This window comes from Lampetra fluviatilis, chromosome 11 (genome assembly GCF_964198595.1).
Source record: "Lampetra fluviatilis chromosome 11, kcLamFluv1.1, whole genome shotgun sequence".
In the NCBI taxonomy this organism is placed as follows: Eukaryota; Metazoa; Chordata; class Hyperoartia; order Petromyzontiformes; family Petromyzontidae; genus Lampetra; species Lampetra fluviatilis.
The window spans coordinates 1,871,905-1,898,510 of record NC_136285.1 but is presented as its reverse complement, the minus strand read 5'-3'; the positions used below and the strand labels follow the sequence as shown (position 1 = coordinate 1,898,510).

At 47.0% G+C, this 26,606-nt stretch overlaps 1 protein-coding gene across 1 annotated transcript in view; it reads left to right on the top strand.

The window, feature by feature from the left end:
- The first annotated feature begins 344 nt into the window (after window positions 1–344).
- The window catches only part of LOC144934677 (alpha-aminoadipic semialdehyde synthase, mitochondrial-like), a 51,522-nt gene continuing 25,260 nt past the window's right edge, over window positions 345–26,606 (top strand). The window contains exons 1-3 of the mRNA XM_078860727.1: window positions 345–361; window positions 1,890–2,037; window positions 24,869–24,974. Coding sequence (XP_078716853.1) covers window positions 1,924–2,037; window positions 24,869–24,974 — 220 coding nt within the window. The 5' untranslated portion in view covers window positions 345–361; window positions 1,890–1,923. The remainder of the gene's footprint in view (window positions 362–1,889; window positions 2,038–24,868; window positions 24,975–26,606) is intronic.

The following is a 26,606-nucleotide window of genomic DNA, read 5'->3' as shown; positions in this document are numbered from 1 at the left end:
GTGCGGGGGAGAGAAGACGGAGCGGGTCGGGTGAGACGCGGAGGGGAGGAGGCGTGGGGAAGTAGGGGCCACCTCCACGCCAGTCGCCTCAGACTCATTTCTCATTCTCTCCTCGCCGCAACGAATTTCCCACCCTTGTGTTTTTAAATTGCGGAACAGATGAGCGACGGCTCACTCTTCAGTGAATTAAAGTATCTCTAACACGATCCATGGGTTCACCTGAAGTGCATCATTTCAGCGGCATTGATTCGGGACAAGCAAACTGATCGGTTTTGACATTCGGTGTGTTGTTTTTTCACCGTCCAGAGTGTTCTTTATCCAGGTGAGAGCTCTCGGAGCCTGGGAGGAAAGCCCTCGATTTGTAAGAGCGAACCAGGTACACGTGCGCAAATAACTTTGGCTCGTTCCGATGAGTTCACTCCAAAGATGCGATTAAATATTTATTGCATCGGTGGGATTCAATGTGTGTGTGTTGAAATGAACCGCCATGGTGCACATGGGCTGCTACCCGGGGCAGCTATTGCAGACAGCACTATAAATGAGTAAAAAGATGCACGGATGAGAACTGGGTTTGAGTGGAGTTTGTTTTGGTAATCCCAGCTTGACGATAGGAAGTTGCTACCCTACATTACGGGGCAAGGCAATGTGGCCGTAAAGAATAAAGTTTGTAATCGATATTGTGTGTGCTGTAACCTGCCCTGCTCAGAAACTCCGCGTTCACTTGACGCTGCATGCGGAGATGCATCCTTGCGATGACAGCGAGACTGAAAGTGGTAACACTTGGATTAGAACACACGCAGGTTAAAGTGTTTAGAGAATTGAGTGGGGCCCGGGGAGGGAGGACACGTCCCGGCCGCAAAGTGACGGATCGCGTGCAAGAGGGGCGCATATGGGGGAGATGGAGCGATGGAATTGGCCCTTGTGCATGTGCTGGGTTGCTGTATATCACAGGTTTTTGGAGGCCTTCATACAACAGTGGGTTGGCCGTGTCTGAAGGTGGTGGTAGACTGGTAGTGCATGGATAATCGCCTGTGGCTGCACAGGTTGCCATCTGCTCAGGGTACACAACAGTGAGGCTACGGGTTAGGCATTTTTCGTCAAATGTAGGGCTAAGGTCCAGATCAAAGCAATTATTCACATAAAGGTCACAGAAAAAGTTGGCGTGTTGATCACTGATGTGTGCTTTATCGCTGTGGCATGTGTATCCCAGTGGTGTGTGTAACGCTTTGGTGTGCGTATCATTGTGCTGTATGCATGTTTTATGTGTATTGCTGGGCTGTGTGTATCATTGTAGTCTGTGTATCACTGCGATGTCAATTTATCTGGTGTGTAACATTGCGGTGTGTGTATCGTTGCGGTGTATGCTTCTCTGCGGTGTCTGTTTTTCTGTGGTTTGTGTAACATTGACATGTGTGTATCATTGCAGTGTTTGTATCGCTGGGGTGTGTATAACCCTGTGTTGTGTGTATCGTTGCGGTGTGTGTTTCGCTGGATCTGTTTTGCTGCAGTGCGTGTATCGCTGGTGTCTGTATCGTTGCGGTGTGTGTATCACTTGGGTCTGTGTATCATTGCGGTGTGTGCATCGTTGCAGTGTGTGTATCGCTGGGATCTGTGTATCGCTACGGTGTGTGTATCGCTAGGGTTTGTGTATCGCTGGTGTCTGTGTATCGTTGCGGTGTGTGTATCACTTGGGTCTGTGTATCATTGCGATGTGTGGATCGCTGGGATCTTTGTATCGCTGGTGTCTATCATTGCGGTGCGTGTATCGTTGGGGGTCTGTGTATCGCTGAGTTCTGTGTATCGCTGCGGTGTGTGTATTGCTGGATCTGTGTATCGCTGCGGTGCGTGTATCGCTGGGGTCGGTGTAACTCTCCGCCGTATTTCTCTAGCTGTGTCAGGTGCAGGCAGACAGCGCTTGCAGCCATGGCGGTGCGTGGCACTCAGGTGTTCAGCACCAGCAGCATGAGTGGCCGCACCATGAGCATCAGCTTAGATGGACCCGCGAACGCCCTTAGCGTCTGCCGGGATGGCTCGCAGGTGACAATCACTTCATCATCACTATTAAACACACAGACTAGGCAGAGTATGAGAAATAACAACACTCCTCCTGGTTCTGCACAGGGACCCCAGCGGTCATGTGATCTGTCCTCTAGAGAAGTGGTTGACCCAGACAAAGCTTTTTAGAGTTGTAACGATTCACCACCCACATACCCCTGGTGATTTGACATAATGATTATTCCAGGTCGCGATTCAATTCAAGAAAAAAAACCTTGTCTTTTTTGGCTAGCCGTCCCGGCTAGGAACGAGGCAACACACAATACGAGAGCCAACGAGAATAAAGAATAACTCAGCAGCAACAACAATAATAAGATGCATAGCGAACGCACTATGCAAGGCAAGTAAGAATAACAATCATAACATAACAACAATAATAAGATGCATAACGAACGCCCTACACAAGGTAAGTAAGAATAACAATCAACGAAAGGGAACAGATTTTGAACGTGTACGCGATGCCGGCCCATCCCCTGCAGCAGCACGAGGCCCCCCCGGTTCCAACGCAGCAGGAGGCGGAAGAGTAGAAGGTTCAGCGTCCGTCGCAGTGGAGGAAGGCCCGGCCGGAGCGGGGTTGCTGGCAGCAGCAGGGGCATTCAGGGCCTGTGAGTCTGTAGGAGGCAAAACAGGCCCGTTTTGGGGATCAACCGGCAACCGAGGTGGCATATCGGATGCATCAGACCCCAGCAGGGCAGGCAAAGGGGATGAAGGATCAACGCGCGGAGCAAATTCTTGTAACATCTCAAGCCATCGCGACAGATGGCCAGACGGTTGTTCAAACTTTAATGAGTATTGCAGGGCAGCATGGTCAGTCCGTACAATAAACTTTCTGCCATGCAGGTAAGGACGATATTGGCGAACGAAATGAAGGATCGCCAATAGTTCCCTGCGCGTAACACAGTACCGAGTCTCCGCCGGAGAGAGAACCCTGCTACCATACGCCACCACCCTTTCCGCGCCATTTTTACGCTGGGACAAAACGGCGCCGATGCCCGTATCTGGTGTCAGTGTCCAGGATAAAGGGCAATGAAAAGTCCGGATTATCGAGTGTTGGCGCGGTCGCCAATCGATCCCGGAGGGTTCGAAACGCCAGCTCCTCCTCCGATCCCCATTTAAACCTCTGATTCTTCCCCGGCAGGATGTGCAGAGGCCTTGCGATGGTAGCACAATTCGGAACAAAACAACGGTAGTAGGACGCGAACCCAACAAATTGCCGCACATCCCCCACAGAGGTGGGGGTTGGCCAGTCACGGACGCAAGAGATTTTGTCCGGGTCCGTGACGACACCGTCGGAGCTGACAATGTGACCCAGGTAACGCACGGAGCGTTGCAGAAGATGAAACTTTTTAGGTTTGAATTTAAGATTAGCTGACCGCATCCTGTCGAAAACAGCCTTCAACCGCTGAAGGTGTTCCTTGAACGTACGACTGAACACAATAATATCGTCCAAGTATATGAGACGTGTCCCATTGCAACCCGGCCAAAACCAGCTCCATCAGGCGCTGGAACGTGGCGTGAGCGGCGTTCAGCCCCATGGGAAGGCAGTTAAATTCAAACAGGCCTTGAGGCGTACGAAACGCCGTCTTTGGTTTCGACGAATCATCGAGGGGCAGCTGCCAAAACCCCGACGAGAGATCGAGAGTGGAAAAGAATTTGGCTCCTGACAAGGCATCGAGGGAATCATCCATCCGTGGCAGAGGGTACGCATCTGCAACGGACACCTTATTCAGCCTACGAAAATCAACACAAAACCGGAGGCTACCATGTTTTTTCTTAACGAGCACAACAGGAGCACCCCAAGGGCTATTAGATGGCGAAATTATGTCAGCGGCGAGCATTTCATCCACCGCGCAGCGCACATGGTCCCTCTCCGAGGGACTCATGCGGTGTGGGTTCATCCGTATCGGGCTGTCCTCACCGGTGTCAATGTGGTGGGACAAAAGCGATGTGCGACCTAAATCAAAATCGTTCCTGCTAAAAACGTCAATGTAGTCAGACAGCAGCGCCCGCAGCGCGCCACGCTGCTCACTGGTCAATGATGAATTTTCCCGGCACAATTAGGCGATCCACCGATCGTCGGAATCAGCACTGTAGCCCACTCCCCCGGCTAATTCGTGCGGATGGCCCTCCTCATGATCGGTGAACGCGGTAGTGGCGTGAGCCAAAACCGTACCGGCCGGGACCAAAACGCCTTCCGGGCCCCCGTTCAAAACTTGCAAGAACGGGGCCTGACCGGCTCGGACAGTTGTCTGAGCAGCCACAAGAGAAAGACTCTTGGCGACGGTGTTAGACGGGGACAGCAGAACCCCTGCCGCCCCGTCAACTTCACCGAAGCGTTTCCGATAATGTAATGGGACGAGCATTTGTGTGCCAGGAGGAACCTCCACCGTGACGTCTGCAAGCGCCTGCACGGCAAGGCACGGCGATGGATGACTCAACGGGGATGGAAAAATAAAATTTTTCGCCCTTCCGGCAATTCCAGACAGCCCTGATCAACAAGAATTTTAACGGGCATTCTACTAAGAAAGTTGGTGCCCAACAAGCAGGGCACCGTCAACGACCGTGAAATCAAAACCATCCCCGACGCGGCTACATTACCAATGGAGACATGTACCTCCACCTGTCCGATGATGCCCATACTCCCCCCATTATCAGCAATACACGCGTCGAAAGCTGGTCGCACACGCGAAGCAGGGATAGACAGGAGGTGGAAAATGACGTAGTATATAATAGTCGCCGACGCGCCAGTGTCCACCAATATCCGAACGTCCACCCCTTGTATAGTACATGGCACCATGGAGGACCCCGCCGAAGCCGCCACGACACGGCGTGCCAATTTTCTCCATTGAGTGGTTGTACGCGGCGAACCCCCAACGGCATCGCGCAAATCGCGAACTTAGGCCTCGGCAAGGTAAGGTAAAAGATAAAAGGTAAAAACAACGAGCCTACCTTTACCTTACCTTTTACCTTACCACAATACAATCACTCTACCCTACCTTTTACCCTTTAGCAGGTAAGGTAAAAGGTAAAAGGTAGAAAGCAACGAGCCTACCTTTACCCTACCTTTTACCCTTACCCCATACAAATTACCCGATTACAGGGTAATTACTGGGGTACTACTACACATGAAAAAGGTTTATAACGGTAAATGATAGGTAGAGCGCTTTATTCATATAGAATACTCTCGATGATTCAAATTTTACACGCTTTTTTGTCGTTGTTGTCATTGTCGTCGTTGTTGTATTCTCAAATCTTGTAACTCAATTTTAACCCACTTCCTAATGTGGTATTGACTGCAAACTTAGTATACTTATGTCTAGGCCTCGGCAAGGTAAGGTAAAAGTTAAAAGGTAAAAACAATGAGCCTACCTTTACCCTACCTTTTACCTTACCAAAATACAATCACTCTACCCTACCTTTTACCCTTTAGCAGGTAAGGTAAAAGGTAATAGGTAAAAAGCAACGAGCCTACCTTTACCCTACCTTTTACCCTTACCCCATACAAATTACCCGATTACAGGGTAATTACTAGGGAACTACACATGAACAAGGTTTATAACGGTAAATGCTAGGTAGAGCGCTTTATTCATATAGAATACTCTCGATGATTCCAATTTTACACGCTTGTTGTCGTTGTTGTTGTCATTGTTGTTGTCGTCATTGACATCGTTGTTGTATCCTCAAATCTTGTAACTAAAATTTTACCCACTTCCTAATGTGGTATCGACTGCAAACTTGGTATACTTATGTCATACTGATGACAACACTATATTCTATCATTAAAAAGATATATATTTTTAAACATGTTTCGGCTTGGGTCTGATTGTCCACGCTCAACTGACGTTGGCTGTAAATCACCACGGCCCCTTACGTTATGGCAAGCTTTGCGGCCACTTCCTGGAGTCGTGGAGTTCTTCCATTACTCGTACATTTAATAAAAGCGTGCTTAAAAAAAAGGTTTTTTAAAAATTACTTATTAAATGGAGGCCACGGACTGCGCCACGGAGCTTTTAGCGGTAAACAAGGTACCATATTTACCGGGTAATACTTCGCGCTACCTTTACCTTACCGGGTAATTCTTCCAAGCTACCTTTACCCTACTCTTTACCTTACCCCTTGGCATGTCGACACCTTTACTCTTTACCTTTACCCTTTTACCCGGTAAAAAGGGTAAATTGCCTTACCTTGCCGAGGCCTACGCGAACTAATGGAACATTACGCACGTCGGAAGTTGCATGAGGTGTCAATATATGCCGGGTGTCTGACGTGTGCCGATTTGCCTGGCCGGGGTTACGGTCCATCCATGGAGGCGACGACGCAGATGGAGCTACGGGAGGCGGAAGAGGACGGGGACGACTTCGACAGTCGCACGCGAAGTAGCCCATCCGGCCACACTTGAAGCACGTCGTCCCAGCCCCGGGCGGCCCCATCACCGTCCCCGCGTGGCGTCGAGGCCCCGTCCCGACGCCCCACCAGTCGCCGTCGCGGCACCCAGCGAGGTGCGGCAGCGGCCAGGTCTTCGTCTCCCGCGTCGTCCGGAATGTGGACAACGCGAGATGGCGCCCATCCAATCGGCACACCATCCTTGGCAGGGTCTCCCGTTCAGGCGGCCATCTGCGCCCAACGGCGCAAGTTGTCTTTGGCGTCGAGGCACCTGGCGGCCCAACGGGATGTCAGCAGCTCATGGCCACACACCGGCAGCGAGATACCCATTTCTTTGGATAACTCCAGCATCCTCGCTAGAATCAGAGGGTCAAGTATATCGGGCGTGAAGTCGGGGTAGGCGGCCATCGCGAGCGCCAACAGCGCGCCGCGGTAGGCAAGGGGAGACTCGTTGGTCCCCTGGCAACGATGCATGAACTTCCTCTGAGCGTTAGACGGTCGTTCGTAAACTTCCGCCATCTCGGCGAACGTGTCCTTCAACGTCTTCTTCTTCTCCGAGGGAATGGAGCGGAACACCGCTAACGATACGTCTTCTTGGTTCTTTCGGTAAAGTCCCTGCAGTCACGAAAGTTTTAAATCGAAATTTAACGATACGTCGTCAAGTAGTGTAGGTAAGGCGTCCAACGCCTCCTCCTCCGTCCACTGAACGAAAGGCGGATTCGAACCGCCAAGTAAAAGCACTCCAGTCGCCACCCGCGACTAATTCCTTAATGTTGGGAAGTCCGCTATCTTTTGGCGATGCTGCCTCCGCCAGCCGCGCGCCACACGCCTCCGTCAAAATGGCGGGCTCAGACCGCGCACCCGCAGCCGCGCCCAAGATGGCGGCCTCGCGCTACGTGGCGGATGGTCCTTCCAAGACCGCCATGGCGTCCCGATTTTTGCACGAGGGGACCCTCCGAGACCCCCCGAAGGGAGCCCTGCTCGTCTCCACTCGGCAGCGTTTCCTGCGGTCGTCCCGACGCCGCGGACGAGGCGACCAGCATCACAAGGTTGAGCAGACTCCGACGTCCTTGCCCAGCGCCTTGGCCGAGCCAGCCGCGTTTTCAGTAACTGGGTCCACAGCTCGGGGTCGGTAGGTCTTGGTTGAGCGAGTCGTCATCGTCGTCTGAAGATGGCGCAGGTGGGATGCTTGGAAATTGTCGCAGCGCCTGCTTCATCTGATTTCAAGAGTCACTTCGACACCACTTGGAATAAAGCACTTCGACGACGATTTGTAGTGCGTGTCTTCTTTATTATTTCTCGACGGCTGGACAGCTCCGCATTTTCTTCACATCGACACCGCTCCACTCTCGTTCCGCACGTTAGATGTTGTCGCTCACGCTCTCCGCTCCTGCGCGCCGCTGGCAGATGGCGCGCGAGGAGACAGCCTCCGGCCCGCCACGTGGCCGCTGGCGTGCTGGAGGCGCGAGACGTGGTCTTGCCTCTAGACTCCACACACTGACCCAGAGCCTCTTCCTGCTTCCCCTTATAACCCCTCACCTACGTCATCAAGCCCTGCCTATAGCCACGCCCCCTCACGAACCTTCTCGATGGTTACCCACAAGAACCCTTGAGCTTCCGCCGTTGAACTTTGGCAAAATCAATCGCATCCATCTAAGTAGCTAATGGCTGAAGCAGAGGCGTAGCTAGGATATTTTGCGCCCGGGGACGAACTATAAAATTGGCGCCCCCCCCGTTTAGTCACATTTTCCTATTACATCGAATAAGGAATAACAATTAAAATTTTAATGAAACATTGTATTTAAAGAAGCAAATTTGAATAAATTATATTACATGGCTTACTCAGCCACTATCGTAGACTGGTTGACATAGTCTACAAAATATTAATTTTTCTTGATTTCACTGTCGCAAACTGGTCAATCACGTAATCAAAATCAGTTTTTTCCAATGTGTCTCTTTCAACGCTAAGAAGAGCAAGATCGCTGAGACGATCTTGTCCCATTGAAGCACGCAAATACGAAAAAAAGTTTCAATTTACTGAACGACCGCTCACAGCTTGCAATTGAAACTGCTATTGTTAATACAATTTGCAGTGAAATTCGCAAATTCGGAAATATGTCGTCTCCATAAAAACAATAAAACCAAGAAGATCCAAAGAAGTTTCTGGTAGAACTTAATTCCGGTTACTGAGCAGCATTTTGCAATCTCCAATTTCTGTGAAAAGTGTGTGGCCATTGATGTCGGTGTCATAGAAATTTCCAAAATCTGTGCAATTTCGGTAGAAATCCAAATTTTGTGTTCAGGTCTTTTAGTCGTAAAAACCGTGTTGACATCTCCTGTTGAAGTCAATAAAATACGCTCTTCATAACGCACACAATTTCTTATTCTGAAAGTCCTGCATCTCTTGCCAGTTCTCCTGGAATCTTCCGACGTCGCCTAATTCTTCTGTCCACATCGATCCCCCAGGCTGTGCATCTTGTTTTGGCGTTTTCTACAGCAACTTGGCTCAAATCATCACGAAGCTTGACAAATTCATGCTCCAAAGATTCAAGATCAGTTGCTGCTTCCTTGAAATTCATTGTAGGATCCTGTAAGCGCTTCTGAACACGATCAATTTTTCTAAGAATGACATTCTAGAAATGTAATAAAACTATGAAGTAAAAATTTATTACGCATGCCTGTAACTGTTCTGCATCACTTCTGGTTTCAGGCGTCATAGTTACGTCCTCCGATAATTTGTCTAGCAGCCCTACAAGTTCATCCAGTCCTTCATAGATAGCTTTAACAGCTTCTGATCGTGCACTCCAGCGTGTTTCAGACTCCCGCTTTACTGTGATGGGCACAGCTTTTTTTAACTCTTCGCAACGAATTGTTGAACGAGAGAAAAACAAATATATACTTTCAACTGTTCCAAAAAATGTGACGACAAGTGGATCCTGTTTAGCTGAGTGTACTCCTGCTAAGTTTAAGTTGTGGTTGTCACAGTTGACAAGCAATGCTCTGTGGTTTTTGTCACATATTCGTTGTTGAAGGCCGGATATATGCCCAGTCATCACAGCAGCATTGTCATAACATTGTGCCCGACAGTCGGCTAGAGGTATGTTGTCAGATTTCAGTCTCTCGACGATGACTCTTTCTAGGCTTGCTGCATCTTTTGCATGTATCTCGATATAACCTAAAAATGATTCTTTGATAGTTACTTTTTTAGTTTGAAAATCCACATCCACAAATCATATGACCTGAGAAAGCTGTTCCCGATGTCCTAGATCAGGAGTTGAGTCAAGTAAGATACCGTAGTACTTGTTTTTCCTGATATCACTCAACAATTGGTTCTTTACAGTCGACGCAAGTATGTGGATAAATTCATCCTGGATTTCCGGTGACAAATAAGAAACTGATCCCGGATTTTCTCCTGCGTGCTGTACGTGTTTTGCTAACAATGGGTCATACTGAGCAACGAGTTTGATCAGCGCGAGAAAGTTTCCAACATTTTTATCCTCATCCGCATTCAAATTTTTCTCATGGCCACGTAGTGCCAAATTTTGTGAAACCAGAAACTTAATACAGGTGAGTATTCTTTGCAATATATCTCGCCAACGTTGTTTTTCCAAATGAATCTGAGCTTGAACCACTGCGTCAATTCCAGTACCATCAATTATCCTTCGTTCGGCTTCCTTCCATGTAGTAAAAGCTGTGCGGTGGCTTGGATTGTTTTCATGAGAATTTAGTTTTTATGGCTTTCTCCACTTGTTGAAACCGTTTGTTAACTCAAACGAAGCTCGTGAGTTTGAACTCGATGATGTAAATAATAGACAACAGAAACAGTAAGCAGCTTTATTGATTGGTGAATATAATAGCCACGAACGATTCACTTCCTCTCCATTCGCTAGTCGGCGTTTATACCATGCTGATGTAATTGAACGTTCTCTGGATACTGATGATATATTGTCTCTGTGCTGAAAAGGCAAGGATCCGAGAGTAATCATTTCATTGCGAAGAGGCTGTGATATTTTCGATAGCTTTGTCGTTTTATCATATTCTAAGTAGCCAACATCGTGAAACCTTAGTACAGCAGGAACAGCATCATAATGAGTATTTTCAGCTTCTCTATCAGAAGATTCTTCTATCTCATCTTCCCCGTTACTGTCAACAAGTTCATCATCATGTCGTAGTTTCCGCCACCAAAAAACACATGCCACTGACTAAGGCTGAAAGACTGCGCCTGTCTGTTGTTTGGGACGTTTGTTGTATGTGTTGGGTTATGAAATTTTGATGAAAATAAAAAAAATTAATTATTTTCCGAAAAATGCGCAAATCGCATTAATTATGTTAATGTGTGAGTTAATATGCATAAATTATGATAATGTGAGTAATTATATGCATGAATTATGATAATCACGGAGATAATCGTAGTAGTTTATGCAGATGCTTGCGATTATGTTAATGTGTGCAGTTATGATAATTAGGCTCAGCTTCGTTTATCCAGAGTTATCAATCAGGATAACACGATTATCATCGATTAAACGTTTACCGATTATCCTAGTGTGTGTTATGATATTTTAGGTCTCCATTTTCATATCTCATCACAGGATACAGTTATCAAGAATAAGATAGTTTTGCATGGACTTGGAAGGAACACTCGATATGCTTCTGTGATAACAATTTTATTCTAACAAGCATGTGACATTCTATCATGCAGGTTAAACATGCGTCCATAATTCATGAGCAGGATTATGCAATTAACGAACATGGATAACTAAAAATACTTCTTCATTTGCGAGACTATGCATTTAACTAAAATGAATGAATAAACACTTATGCATTTGCGAGACGATGCATTTACTAAATTGAATAACTCAAAACTCTTATGCATTTGCGATATTGTGCATTTAACGAACTGAATGGCTAAAAACCCTCCTAACAATCGTAACCTCTACCTTTCCACCAGGCATCTCATTAGTTCGTTTTTGTATCGATCACAATCGGCGACTGGCCGAGTTTGAAAACAAGCATGACACACTTCATTTTGCGGTAATAAAAAGCACTTATTGTATCCCAGAGGCGAAAGTATATGTCAATAGATTCATCGGCAAGTATAAAATCCTTTTAACGGAATGTTTGATATAATGGTGGGTGAGGGCGTGTGTGTGGGAGAGCGAATCTGGCTCTGTTTTAATTAATGCTTCGGCGAGACTCTATGACAAAGGAAACTGGTTTGACAAGATTTTCTCTGTGCTTCCTGGAGTCTGTATGTGGGGAGCCATACGACCTCTGTCCGTGCGGGTTGCAGCCGAGACTTTCTCCGCGGTGAGGTGAGCGGCGGCGCTTGGTTGTACTTGGTAGCTGACGGCGCGATGGCGCCTCTGCAGCTCTGACGGCGGCGCTCGTTCGGAAGACTTTGACTCTCTTTCTCCACGGCGGGATGACGAGTCGGTTTTGGTTGATGCTGGTCGATCTGGGTGTCGCTCGGTGTTGCTCGGTGTCGCTCGGTGGCGCTCGGTGTCCCTCGGTGTCGCTCGGTGACGCTCGGTGGCGCTCGGTGGCGCTCGGTGGCGCTCGGTGGCGCTCGGTGGCGCTCGGTGGCGCTCGGTGGCGCTCGGTGGCGCTCGGTGGCGCTCGGTGGCGCTCGGTAGCGATCTCCGCCTTTCCTGCGGGTTGTTCGCTGGTCGTCACTCTGACGAGGAGCGATGCTTCGTTCGTGGCAGGGGGGAAGTTGGCGTCTTTGTTGGCTTCACTCGCAGCTCGGCGACTCAGGGTAGCGATTCTTCTCAGGTGGTACAGACCTCGGCTTGTAGCGGCACGTCGCTACTCCGCGAACCTCGTCATTCTGGATGACGAAAACTTCTTGACGATCTCTGGTGGGGCCCGTGGCCCGGACGATCTGTTTTGGATGGATTTTCCTTTGGCTTATATCTGGGAATTCCACTCAGTTTCCCGAGTTGTTCAAAGCCTGTCATAAAACATTCCTGTGGGTGTGAACCATCTGCGTTCGTGTGTGTGTCGTGTGCGTGTCCGTCCGTGTGTTTATTAGCTTTGAAGACACAGCTGTGTGTCGTTCTGGAAGGGGGGGGGTGGGGGCCTCGTGACGGCGCCACCTAAGTTATCCATTAGCCAGACCGATGATTCGCGTCGAGTTATATATAAAAAAAAAATATTCGAATCCATGTTTTTGTTACTGAATAATATTTGTCGCGAAAACCTACGCGTTAAGCGAGCTTAATTATTCTCTCCCTTGCTCGGGGATCATATCTTTTGTCTCACACAGCTTAAGTTGTTTTGGTTTGGAAGTTGAAATGCGACTTATTTGCTGCTTGGTTCCATTATGCCCAAGTTATGCCGAAACCGTGTTCACGATGTTTTATCATGACCCGATCTCCCATGGAAATGTTATTTGCTCGCGTGTGCAATTTTTGCTGTCCGTGTTGCGGGGAGACAAAGACGGTTGTTTCCACGGTGGGAGCACCCGGCGCATGCGCTTATTTATTTATTTTCCGAAGACGTGTTAATTTCCTTTGAGCCATTGCCCGGGAGCTTTATTGGTGTCATTTCCTGGCTTTTGGCGTGTTTGTGTGGAGATCCTCTCGGGAAGACAAAGATGGCCGTGAGTTGCTCGCTTCTCATGGGGTGTTGCGTTTGGTTGATTATGAGAGGCTTCCCCGCCCTTAATTTTCAGAGGGAATCCACTTTAATTCCGTACTTATTATTTGACTTCTTGTGATTATTTAATTTGGTATCCCGGCTTGGAATTTTGTTTTGGAGCGACTCAAGCCATAATTATTCTTTGGTGCTTCGACCCGGCCGCGTAGAAATTATTTAAGGTAAATAATGTCCGTATTTAATTAACAATTGATGAATCGCGACTCTGGTGCAGACTGTAGTCTGGTTTCCAATTGGAGTAAGGATAGATACTGCTTGCTTACTCTTCATGGCTAAGTTGGTACTTGTTTATCTAATATGGTTCAAAACCCGTTTGTGTTTTTTTATCGTCAATGTTGTTTCCTTTGTTAAGAATATAATTATATATTTCGTGGCCTGGTTTTGTATTTATCAAAGGGTTTTTTTTTTTTACGAAAGGATGTTTCTTCCAGAACCCCCCGCTTGCAATTCCCCCCTCCCTTGTTCATCTGGTGTGAAATTAGGGGAGTTTTTATGACCTTTATTGCCCTCTAGTCTTTTTCAGGCGAGGAATGTGCATCTGTGGAAGTGTGGGGACGTGTCCGTTCTCACGTTGCCGCGTGTCTATTAAAAAAACGATATTATATGTTGGCAGAATAATTCTTAAAAAAAAAAATAATATTAAAAAAAATAAAAAGGGGGTATATACACAACAGTCCGCCCTTTTGAAAATTATCAGGGGTCGATTTGGCCACTGGCGAATTTTCAAACAAAGTAATGCCCCCTTTTTATGTCATGAATCCCATCAGCCGCCCTTACTCTCGGCGGTTATTTCTTACGACGCGCGTGCACGTATTACGATCTTAACCTGGTTACATTTGAAATAAGCAAAGAAAATAACAACACGTTAAACATCGATATTGCGTTACATCGGTTCTCATACATCATAACTCCGACGAATATTCATTTTTGTTTTTGCTTAACATGGTTACATTTGAATTAAGCAAAGAAAATAACAACACGTTAAACATCGATATCACCAGTTACATGGTTCTCATACATCATAACTCCGACGAATATTCATTTTTGTTTTTGTTAAATCCTGGGAAATGCTAGGTAGCGGTTTCGAATGCATTTATGCGTTACCTTCCTCATGTTGCCTGGTTTACCACTTATCACTTTGATAATTCGATCACGGTTTTCGGGTTCGTTTTTGTAGTTTCCTCTCTCACTCTCTCGCGTCGTGGGATTGTGTGAAAAATTGTGCTGCACATAACCAGAATTCGCGCACACGACCCACTTTGACACTTGGTTCGTGGCATTCGCTCTCTCTGCGATTACATGCACATTTGCCGAGTCAGTGTGTCGATTTAATTCTGTGCCTCGTAATGTTGCCCTCTTTGTTTTTACGAGTGTGTTAGATTCCAACACCATTCCCGATATGTCATGAACATTCGTCTCCATTTTAGCACTCCGATCCGCATCAATTTTGGTTTCCCTTGGATATTTTTCATTCAAAGGCTCGCGCCTGTACTCCTCAGGGCATGCCCCTGCTGTCTGTTTTTGTCTCTGCTGTCTGTTATCTACTGTCCGATCACACTTCAATTCAGCCCTGTCCTTACATTCGATTTGTGCGTCATTTACGGGAGCACTGTCCGCGTTTTTGCCCGCCCTGTCACTTGCAGCCTGCTTGTATTTCCCATTGAGCTCAGGGTTTAACAAAACCTCGGCGGGTGGGGCGCGTGTTGGCCGCTCGCTCGCGCTCACTGTGGGTCGTTCATCATGTATTTGGACCGCATTCTGTGTTATTCCTCTATTCCCTCCTGGTATAGCCGGTGGAGGAATTGGTCGGAATTGGATCGATTGTGTTTGACCTCCCATCCTGCGATTCTCCTGAATGTTCGCATCCATACCTCCGCAGTCTGTGTACCACCTTCCCGCTAGGTGGTTATCTTGCCATCTCTGTGCGTAATTTGAACCTTGCGTGTGTCATGGGATGGGGTGTTGATATGGTTCTGCTCTGAACCTCTCCCTCCTGCGATTCTCGTACATTTTTGGCCCAGTGTTTTTCCCATTTGGGTGCCAAATTTTTCCTGGATTGTTACTTCGCCATCTTTGTGCGTAATTTTGACCTTGCGTATGTCGTGGCATGGGGTGTCGATATGATTCTGCCCTTGGTCTCCACATTCTGCGATTCTCCTGAATGTTCGCCTCCGTACCTCCGCAGTCTATGTGCCACCTTCCCGCTGGATGGTTATCTCGCCATCTTTGTGTGCAACTTTGACCTCGTGTGTGTCGTGGCATGGGATGTTGATATGGTTCTGCCCTTGGCCTCCACATTCTGCGATTCTCCTGAATGTTCGGCTTTGTGCCACTCTCATTCTCGTGCCAACCTCTCTCTGGTTTTTTTTGCCACAGGTGCGTGCGTGTTTGCTCCTCCCTGCATTGTGGGACTGCTCGGTGATTTTTATTCCTCTCTGAGAGGCTGGGTTCCTTATCCCTCTCCCTGTGTTCTGGATCCGAATTATGATTCTTAGCTCTGTATAACCATGCCATGTACGCCTTGCTCTCTATGCGGCGTAAGGATGCGGTTTCTGGATTCAAAACCATTCTCACCCTTTCTGTAATCTCTGGGCTCAAGGATTCAAAAAACATAATTTTGAACATTTTATCTCCTTTGTGGTATTGATTCACATCGCCTGCGTAATACGCTCTTTTAAATTGTACGAGGTAGTCGCGTGGATCTTGGTCCATGCCCTGGGTCATCGATTTTACAGCATAACACCCTTCAGTGAGTGTCGAATATTCTCCAAACTTCCGAATCACTGCCAGGCTCAGTTGTTTAAAATCATTTCTAACCTTGTGTGGTAGTGAATTTACCCATGGTATAGATTCTTTATGTAAGCTTCGTTTCAACAAACTCGCTTTTTCATCCCGTCTCATCAGCCCTCTAATCATTGCCTCCTCTTCTACTGTTGCGATATGTGTGTGTATATCCATAGTCTGATTGTGTGGGTCAAAATCGGGAATTCTGACTAGAGCCTTGTCCATAAATTTAAGGGTTTTACTGTTGAATAAGTATTCCGAAAATTGATTGCCGTCAGCGTCATCATCAAACAAGTTATCATCAGGCAATCTGTCACTTTTATCTGTGCTGTGTCGGGCGTGTTTTAGCGGCGTGCATTTTTTGTGTGATCGCTCAGTGCTGTGTCACTCGTGTTGCCATTTCCCTTCAGTTTTTGCCTCTGCCCTTAGGGAAGGATGTCTTGTCGACTTTACTTTAACATTTTGCCTCCCTCTAGCTGTGAAGTTGTCAGTCTCACATGTTTTTGTTTGCATATGTATCTCTCCATCCCTTCTCTCGAATTGTGAGGGTTTCCCTTTGTCAAGGATTTTTTGTTCGATATCCATAATTTTTGTGCGATCAGTCCCTGGACTCTGTCCACGTACCCAAGAGTGTGATTTACTGTTACTTCCATATTTATTCTGTGGATCCACGTCTGTGAGTTTCGCTGGTGTCGCGAGCACTGATTTCTCTTCCCTCTCGAGGGTTTGAGGACATTTTTCCTCGTTTCTTAGAGACGATTTCTCTCCTGATTATTTAATTTGGTATCCCGGCTAGGAATTTTGTTTTGGAGCGACTCAAGCCATAATTATTCTTTGGTGCTTCGGCCCGGCCGCGTAGAAATTATTTAAGGTAAATAATGTCCGTATTTAATTAACAATTGATGAATCGCGACTCTGGTGCAGACTGTAGTCTGGTTTCCAATTGGAGTAAGGATAGATACTGTTTGCTTACTCTTCATGGCTAAGTTGGTACTTGTTTATCTAATATGGTTCAAAACCCGTTTGTGTTTTTTTATCGTCAATGTTGTTTCCTTTGTTAAGAATATAATTATATATTTCGTGGCCTGGTTTTGTATTTATCAAAGGGTTTTTTTTTTTTACGAAAGGATGTTTCTTCCAGAACCCCCCGCTTGCAATTCCCCCCTCCCTTGTTCATCTGGTGTGAAATTAGGGGAGTTTTTATGACCTTTATTGCCCTCTAGTCTTTTTCAGGCGAGGAATGTGCATCTGTGGAAGTGTGGGGACGTGTCCGTTCTCACGTTGCCGCGTGTCTATTAAAAAAACGATATTATATGTTGGCAGAATAATTCTTAAAAAAAAAAATAATATTAAAAAAAATAAAAAGGGGGTATATACACAACAGTCCGCCCTTTTGAAAATTATCAGGGGTCGATTTGGCCACTGGCGAATTTTCAAACAAAGTAATGCCCCCTTTTTATGTCATGAATCCCATCAGCCGCCCTTACTCTCGGCGGTTATTTCTTACGACGCGCGTGCACGTATTACGATCTTAACCTGGTTACATTTGAAATAAGCAAAGAAAATAACAACACGTTAAACATCGATATTGCGTTACATCGGTTCTCATACATCATAACTCCGACGAATATTCATTTTTGTTTTTGCTTAACATGGTTACATTTGAATTAAGCAAAGAAAATAACAACACGTTAAACATCGATATCACCAGTTACATGGTTCTCATACATCATAACTCCGACGAATATTCATTTTTGTTTTTGTTAAATCCTGGGAAATGCTAGGTAGCGGTTTCGAATGCATTTATGCGTTACCTTCCTCATGTTGCCTGGTTTACCACTTATCACTTTGATAATTCGATCACGGTTTTCGGGTTCGTTTTTGTAGTTTCCTCTCTCACTCTCTCGCGTCGTGGGATTGTGTGAAAAATTGTGCTGCACATAACCAGAATTCGCGCACACGACCCACTTTGACACTTGGTTCGTGGCATTCGCTCTCTCTGCGATTACATGCACATTTGCCGAGTCAGTGTGTCGATTTAATTCTGTGCCTCGTAATGTTGCCCTCTTTGTTTTTACGAGTGTGTTAGATTCCAACACCATTCCCGATATGTCATGAACATTCGTCTCCATTTTAGCACTCCGATCCGCATCAATTTTGGTTTCCCTTGGATATTTTTCATTCAAAGGCTCGCGCCTGTACTCCTCAGGGCATGCCCCTGCTGTCTGTTTTTGTCTCTGCTGTCTGTTATCTACTGTCCGATCACACTTCAATTCAGCCCTGTCCTTACATTCGATTTGTGCGTCATTTACGGGAGCACTGTCCGCGTTTTTGCCCGCCCTGTCACTTGCAGCCTGCTTGTATTTCCCATTGAGCTCAGGGTTTAACAAAACCTCGGCGGGTGGGGCGCGTGTTGGCCGCTCGCTCGCGCTCACTGTGGGTCGTTCATCATGTATTTGGACCGCATTCTGTGTTATTCCTCTATTCCCTCCTGGTATAGCCGGTGGAGGAATTGGTCGGAATTGGATCGATTGTGTTTGACCTCCCATCCTGCGATTCTCCTGAATGTTCGCATCCATACCTCCGCAGTCTGTGTACCACCTTCCCGCTAGGTGGTTATCTTGCCATCTCTGTGCGTAATTTGAACCTTGCGTGTGTCATGGGATGGGGTGTTGATATGGTTCTGCTCTGAACCTCTCCCTCCTGCGATTCTCGTACATTTTTGGCCCAGTGTTTTTCCCATTTGGGTGCCAAATTTTTCCTGGATTGTTACTTCGCCATCTTTGTGCGTAATTTTGACCTTGCGTATGTCGTGGCATGGGGTGTCGATATGATTCTGCCCTTGGTCTCCACATTCTGCGATTCTCCTGAATGTTCGCCTCCGTACCTCCGCAGTCTATGTGCCACCTTCCCGCTGGATGGTTATCTCGCCATCTTTGTGTGCAACTTTGACCTCGTGTGTGTCGTGGCATGGGATGTTGATATGGTTCTGCCCTTGGCCTCCACATTCTGCGATTCTCCTGAATGTTCGGCTTTGTGCCACTCTCATTCTCGTGCCAACCTCTCTCTGGTTTTTTTTGCCACAGGTGCGTGCGTGTTTGCTCCTCCCTGCATTGTGGGACTGCTCGGTGATTTTTATTCCTCTCTGAGAGGCTGGGTTCCTTATCCCTCTCCCTGTGTTCTGGATCCGAATTATGATTCTTAGCTCTGTATAACCATGCCATGTACGCCTTGCTCTCTATGCGGCGTAAGGATGCGGTTTCTGGATTCAAAACCATTCTCACCCTTTCTGTAATCTCTGGGCTCAAGGATTCAAAAAACATAATTTTGAACATTTTATCTCCTTTGTGGTATTGATTCACATCGCCTGCGTAATACGCTCTTTTAAATTGTACGAGGTAGTCGCGTGGATCTTGGTCCATGCCCTGGGTCATCGATTTTACAGCATAACACCCTTCAGTGAGTGTCGAATATTCTCCAAACTTCCGAATCACTGCCAGGCTCAGTTGTTTAAAATCATTTCTAACCTTGTGTGGTAGTGAATTTACCCATGGTATAGATTCTTTATGTAAGCTTCGTTTCAACAAACTCGCTTTTTCATCCCGTCTCATCAGCCCTCTAATCATTGCCTCCTCTTCTACTGTTGCGATATGTGTGTGTATATCCATAGTCTGATTGTGTGGGTCAAAATCGGGAATTCTGACTAGAGCCTTGTCCATAAATTTAAGGGTTTTACTGTTGAATAAGTATTCCGAAAATTGATTGCCGTCAGCGTCATCATCAAACAAGTTATCATCAGGCAATCTGTCACTTTTATCTGTGCTGTGTCGGGCGTGTTTTAGCGGCGTGCATTTTTTGTGTGATCGCTCAGTGCTGTGTCACTCGTGTTGCCATTTCCCTTCAGTTTTTGCCTCTGCCCTTAGGGAAGGATGTCTTGTCGACTTTACTTTAACATTTTGCCTCCCTCTAGCTGTGAAGTTGTCAGTCTCACATGTTTTTGTTTGCATATGTATCTCTCCATCCCTTCTCTCGAATTGTGAGGGTTTCCCTTTGTCAAGGATTTTTTGTTCGATATCCATAATTTTTGTGCGATCAGTCCCTGGACTCTGTCCACGTACCCAAGAGTGTGATTTACTGTTACTTCCATATTTATTCTGTGGATCCACGTCTGTGAGTTTCGCTGGTGTCGCGAGCACTGATTTCTCTTCCCTCTCGAGGGTTTGAGGACATTTTTCCTCGTTTCTTAGAGACGATTTCTCTCCTGATTATTTAATTTGGTATCCCGGCTAGGAATTTTGTTTTGGAGCGACTCAAGCCATAATTATTCTTTGGTGCTTCGGCCCGGCCGCGTAGAAATTATTTAAGGTAAATAATGTCCGTATTTAATTAACAATTGATGAATCGCGACTCTGGTGCAGACTGTAGTCTGGTTTCCAATTGGAGTAAGGATAGATACTGTTTGCTTACTCTTCATGGCTAAGTTGGTACTTGTTTATCTAATATGGTTCAAAACCCGTTTGTGTTTTTTTTATCGTCAATGTTGTTTCCTTTGTTAAGAATATAATTATATATTTCGTGGCCTGGTTTTGTATTTATCAAAGGGTTTTTTTTTTTTACGAAAGGATGTTTCTTTCAGAACCCCCCGCTTGCAATTATCCCCTCCCTTGTTCCTCTGGTGTGAAATTAGGGGAGTTTTTATGACCTTTATTGCCCTCTAGTCTTTTTGAGGCGAGGAATGTGCATCTGTGGAAGTGTGGGGACGTGTCCGTTCTCACGTTGCCACGTGTCTATTAAAAAAAACGATATTATATGTTGGCAGAATAATTCTTAAAAAAAAAAATAATATAAAAAAAAATAAAAAGGGGGTATATACACAACACGTTCTTCCATGTAAGTTCTTAATAGGCGCGCGTACCAAAATGTAATTACATGCCATGTAGGCTGTGTGTGGCGGGATATATAACTTTTAGGTTGAGGTGTAGATTTGTGCAGTAGTTTCAGGCTGCCGCGCCCGCCGCAATAATGTAACGTTGTAAGCCTCATTTTGGCGCCCCTTTACCTTGGCGCCCGGGGACATATGTACCCCCCTGCCCCCCCCCTAGCTACGCCTCTGGGCTGAAGCGGCGAGCCTATCCCACCGAACGGCGACCGTCGGTGAACTCTAGTATTACATAAATAGAAAATAAAAAATCTGTTTTATTTTCACTTACCTTGAGTCCTGATTGCTGGCTTGTCGGAAGGAGTGCAATGAGCCATTACATTTGCACGCACACAGACACATCAATGACAACGACCCCCATATAGTCTGAAGAGACTGTTGAAAGGCAGCGCCTAAGAAGACCGGCACAAGCACACTAGGGGTAGATTGAGCAGCAACCATGCCCAGGCACCATTGACGACCACCCAGTGGCGATGTTTACACTGAACAGGTGTTCAAACACTAAACAGAATCCTTTTGCAAGGAATCATTTCTGCATTAACCACACATTCGTGGTGAACGTGGAAACAAAAACATGCTCTTATAGTATATGGCATTGCTTTGAAACTGATTGGTCTACACCAGAGACAGCAACCTTATCTAGGGCCTAGTCTCAACCAGTGTTAGAATGCCAAGAGGCGAACGACAAGAGTGCAGGACAACAGGGTGGATGGGGGGGGGGGCTGACTGCGAAGAAGCCATATCGATCTACAACCCTTCTATTATGAAAATAAATAAAGACTTACCCATTTTTCCGAAGCGGACCTCTCGAAGGGAGCTTCTTTACACAGCTACTAATTTGATGCTGAGTTGAGCTAGGAGAAGGCCCAGGACCCATTCAGATGATCGTCACTGGCATTGGTCGTCAGCGGGAGTCGAACTCGGGTGGGCAGGTTGGGACCGCAGCATGCTAAACATTGCACGACCGCTCCATACACACACACAGGGGCATGCGCTCGCAAACATGTGTAATAATTCTCCGGAGACGGATTCGGAATCGGTCTTCTTTATTTTCACTTCACGGTACACTTGTTCCCACACGCTCCGTTGCTGGCAGACAACGGAGAGCGGCAGACTCCCACAACTCCCACCGCGCACGTGGCACCCGGAGCCCCGTTCGCGCGTGGCTCTCACCCCGTTCAGTTCCCCGTCTCCTCCTTCGATCATCCCTCTCCCCCCTCTTAATCCCTTCGTCACGTGGTCCCCCCAGCCAATCCTCCATGGGCCATCTCGACCGTTCTCGATGGTTCCCTGTCACTCCCGGGACCACGCCTCTTATCCGGATCCCCATTAGCTGGGGCCCCAATGGCTGGGCCAATCATCCCTGATGACATGCCGTGATCACGCCGGCCCCACGCTCCCTATCTCGACCCTTATTGGCTACAAGCAGGACCGGCAAGCCAATCCCCCACGTGAACCCACTATAGCTGTTATTACACATGTACGCGCGCACAAGACAAATACAAACATCCCCCGTATAGCCTTAACAGACTGTTGGGGCAAGTGCTGTTTGCGAGCACCTATAAAGGCCAGCAACGGCACACGAGGGGGTGGGTTGGTCAGAACCACGCCCGACCGCCTTTGTCTCCCCAATGGCGATGTTTACTAAACACTGCACCAGGTACTCATTTGAGGCTGAGTCGACCTGGGGGAGGCCCCGGACCGGTTCAGGTAATCGACACTAGTGTTGTCCGTAAGCAGGAATCGAACCCCGGTCGTCAGGTTCGTAGTGCAGCGTAGTGCTAACCGCTACACTACGCATGCACGGACACTCACTCACCGCACGAGACTCATTACAGCTCACGGAGGATCTGAACAAAACAGTTCCGTGGTTACATTTTTAAGTGCGAGTTTTAAGTCAATGTGTAGTGGAGTAGCGCGCAGGGTTTTGCAAACAGTGTGCATGCACGTGTGAGCTGCGGACAGTGAAGTCACGTCAGGGCACACAGGTGCGGAGAGAGACAGCAACCAGAGAAGGTGACCAATTAAGATGCATAGTGGTGATTGGCTGCAAATGCAGACACGGTGTAGGCGCCTCAGAGTCTGCAGATTGAGGCGATAGCAGCGGAAGCCACGTGCGAGAGGCGACGGGAGGACGCCAGCTTAATTCGAGCGTTTAATGAGCAGGATAAATACGGCAAACTGTGAGGCAGGTAGTTGAGTTGTGTGGAGTGGAAAGAAGAGTGAACACAAGAGAAGTCCAGGGCCCCGCTCTCCACACCTCGTCCTCTTCAGCGGTGATGGCTGACCCCCCCTCCCCCCCACTGGAATCAAGGGCGAGGTTGGAGAGGCGAGGGTAGACAGGCTAGCAGTTAAAAGGCTAGCAGAATCCTAAGTGTGAGTGCGTGAAGGCTAGCAGTGGAGAAGCTAGCAGAATATATAGTGAGAGGGTAGTAGTGGAGAAGCTAGCAGAGTGCATAGTAATAGGCTAGCAGTGGAGAGGCTAGTAGAGTGTACAGGGGGAAGCTACCAGAGTGTGTAAGTCAGGCATGTCCAAAGTCCGGCCCGCGGGTCAATCACGGCCCGCGGGCAGATTTCATATGGCCCGCATCTTCGGTCTTATAATGTGTTATTTATGGCTCGCCAGCTCTGTCAGAATAAATACATCATAAAACTCATGGAAATGTAAGGTATTCTATACAGTTTGTTCAATGTTATCTGACTGAATGAAAGGCAGAATGGCGTTTTTAGAGTTGTTCCCGTCTGCCTGAGTGGCTTATATTTGGTTACATTGTCATTTGAAAAATAAAGGTAATTGTGACAATGAAAATTGTTTTATAACAGTGTGTATTTCCACTTAACTTTTGTGGTTAAAACAATGTCAAAAGGAACTATTGGCCCCCGGGCATCTTCACTTTATCAAATGTGGCCCTCTTTGCAAAAAGTTTGGACACCCCTGGTGTAAGTGATAGGCTAGCAGAGAGAGAAAGTGGAGCGAGCAGATCGTGGCAGACAGGCTAGCAGAGTGAGAGAGAGCAGGTTATCAGTGGAGAGGCTAGGAGAGAGAGAGAGAGAACAGGCTAGCAGTGTAGAGGCTAGGAGAGTGAGAGAGAGAACAGGCTAGCAGTGGAGAGGCTAGGAGAGTGAGAGAACAGGCTAGCAGTGGAGAGGCTAGGAGAGTTAGAGAGAGAACAGGCTAGCAGTGGAGAGGCTAGAAGAGTGAGAGAGAGAACAGGCTAGCAGTGGAGAGGCTAGGCGAGTGAGAGAACAGGCTAGCAGTGGAGAGGCTAGGAGAGTGAGAGAAAAGGCTAGCAGTGGAGAGGCTAGGAGAGTGAGAGAGAACAGGCTAGCAGTAGAGAGGCTAGGAGAGTGAGAGAGAGCAGGCTAGCAGTGGATAGGCTAAGAGAGTGAGTGAGAGAACAGGCTAGCAGTGGAGAGGCTAGGAGAGTGAGAGAGAGAGAGAGAGCAGGCTAGCAGTGGAGAGGCTAAGAGAGTGAGAGAGAGAACAGGCTAGCAGCGGAGAGGCTGGGAGAGAGAGAGTGGAGTGAGCGAAGCGAGCGAAGCGGGAGAGTTGCGATGGAGCTACGTGGTGTTGAACGCGAGGAGTTTTGTTCGAATAAAAGTGACAGGAGAAAAAAAAGTTGTCTGCGTGAAATAACACCATTACAAATGTAAACATTCTATTTCATGGAAGCTGGTTTGTAAATGCGGGTGTTCATAAGTCGGGTTATTCTTAAGTTAAGGACTGCCAGCAGCCACATTGAGTCAGGTTTGGGAGTTTCATTGTTGAGTCGGAATCCTTATGATGATGCAATGTGCTGGCAGTTGAGGAGTCGTGGAAATCACATGTTTGTAAGTAGTGTAGAACTTATTTTGCACCGTACATAGCCAACCGTGCTAATGTGAGGTGCGGCGCATAGTGTATGTATTTATGTTGAACTTCTTTCGCAACATATGTAGCCAACCGTGCTAATCGGAGGTGCATTAATCATCTTGGGTACGAATACAAGACGGTAACAGGCGTGTGTGTCTCTCTGGTGGTGCTGTGTGCTGCGTATTGTGAATGACAAGGGCAGCATGGCGTCCAGGAAGCGCGTGCTTGTGTTGGGTTCGGGCTACATCGCCGGGCCCGTGCTGGACTACCTGAGCCGGGACGGGGGCACCGTCGTCACCATAGGTAGTGCACACAGCTCGCACTCCGCTCACGATAGCACGTGCAGCAGTGTATTAGGGGCACGTTCCTCATTCTCGAGATTAATCCACAAGATGAAATAATCTAGGCCAAGACATCTCTAATGTTTCAGGTTTGACAAAATTGTGATGTCATAGGAAGTACTGTATTGTCACTTGCACGATGTCACTTCCGTGTTGACGATATGCTACCCCTCATTTACTGCAATGAGTAAACTCTGAAAATGCGCACACTCAATTGTTATGTTCCCATTGGTACATTGTGTTAAAAATGTAAATTCAACGATGAATATTCGAATTATTAACAAAAATAATTTGCAATTAGGTGTATAAATTCTAAAATCGGTATCAGCAAAAAAACTAAATAGAAAACTCATCACTGTATATAAACCAAGAATAAACAACCCGTTACACACTCTCTTGAGCATTAGGCACAGCCATGCCGCTTCGCTAACAACCTCCCACTGGCTCCCCATTTATTTTGCTTTGCAAGGATGGGTCAATCCATACCTGTCAACCCATACGGTTTATCCATATACTTGTACAGGGAAATTAAGTTTTCAGGTCCATACGGCATACAGCCGTTTAAATACGGGCAAAATAATGTCTATTTGTTTGTGTTTATCCCTTGTGCTGGGACTTTTTAGGATGAACGTTGAGATTTATAAGGGCACGGTGTGACCAATATGGTCTGAATTAGTCTGTAATAAGGTAGACACTGATAAGAGGTTGACAGGTATGCAAATCACTAAACACAATGTGCTTTGGCTGCTGCCCTAGTCATGTGTGGATCAAGCCGTCTGTGTAAGGGACTCTTCTACTTACGAACATTCAACTGACAAACTTTCAGAGATATATGAACCAACCTGTCTGTAATTACAGTTGTTCGTTCGGACTGAGAGTCTTAAGTCCAACCGCCACGCAATCGATGGCGGTGGTGGCATCTACATCTGCAGAACATGTAGAACCAGTGAAATCTACATTTACAGGAAATTATACAAGTATTAAAGCCATTCCCTGTATTAGTGTACATGCCGTACATCATGTTTGGAATGGACAGACCTCTGGAACCTAACTCGTTCGTAAGTAGAGGAGTCCCTGTACATCTAACCTATATAATTCATTTTTTGTCTGTCTGTCTGTCCGTCCGTCTGCGTACGCTCCCTTCCGGGGGATGTAGCTCTCGGACCGTGGGGTTCGCCGAGATTAAATTTTGCAGGTGGGCACGCCCCCGGCCCCGCGGTAAACTTAGGCATTTCCGATTTTTCGTCTCTAAACTTGAAATCGGACCGATTATCGATTTAGTGCGATTTCTCTTTATTTAGTTATTTAAATCTTTATTTATTTGATATTGCCGACCGGCGCGGACCACGGCGGTTGCCCCTGGCAACGGGTAGCAACGCCTTCGTTGCGAGGTGGACGCCATTTTTAATTCCCGTTAAAAATATGCGCAGGCATTAACACGCGACTCTGAGGTAAATTCATCAAAGTTTCACGTCCTCTTCACTCCCCCCCCACCCCAATGTGTGCAATTACTATCATAGGGTCGGTAGATAATAAAATTATAGCGATTAGACAGTATTATTGTAGCGCGGGGGGGGGGGGGTAACGGTCCCAG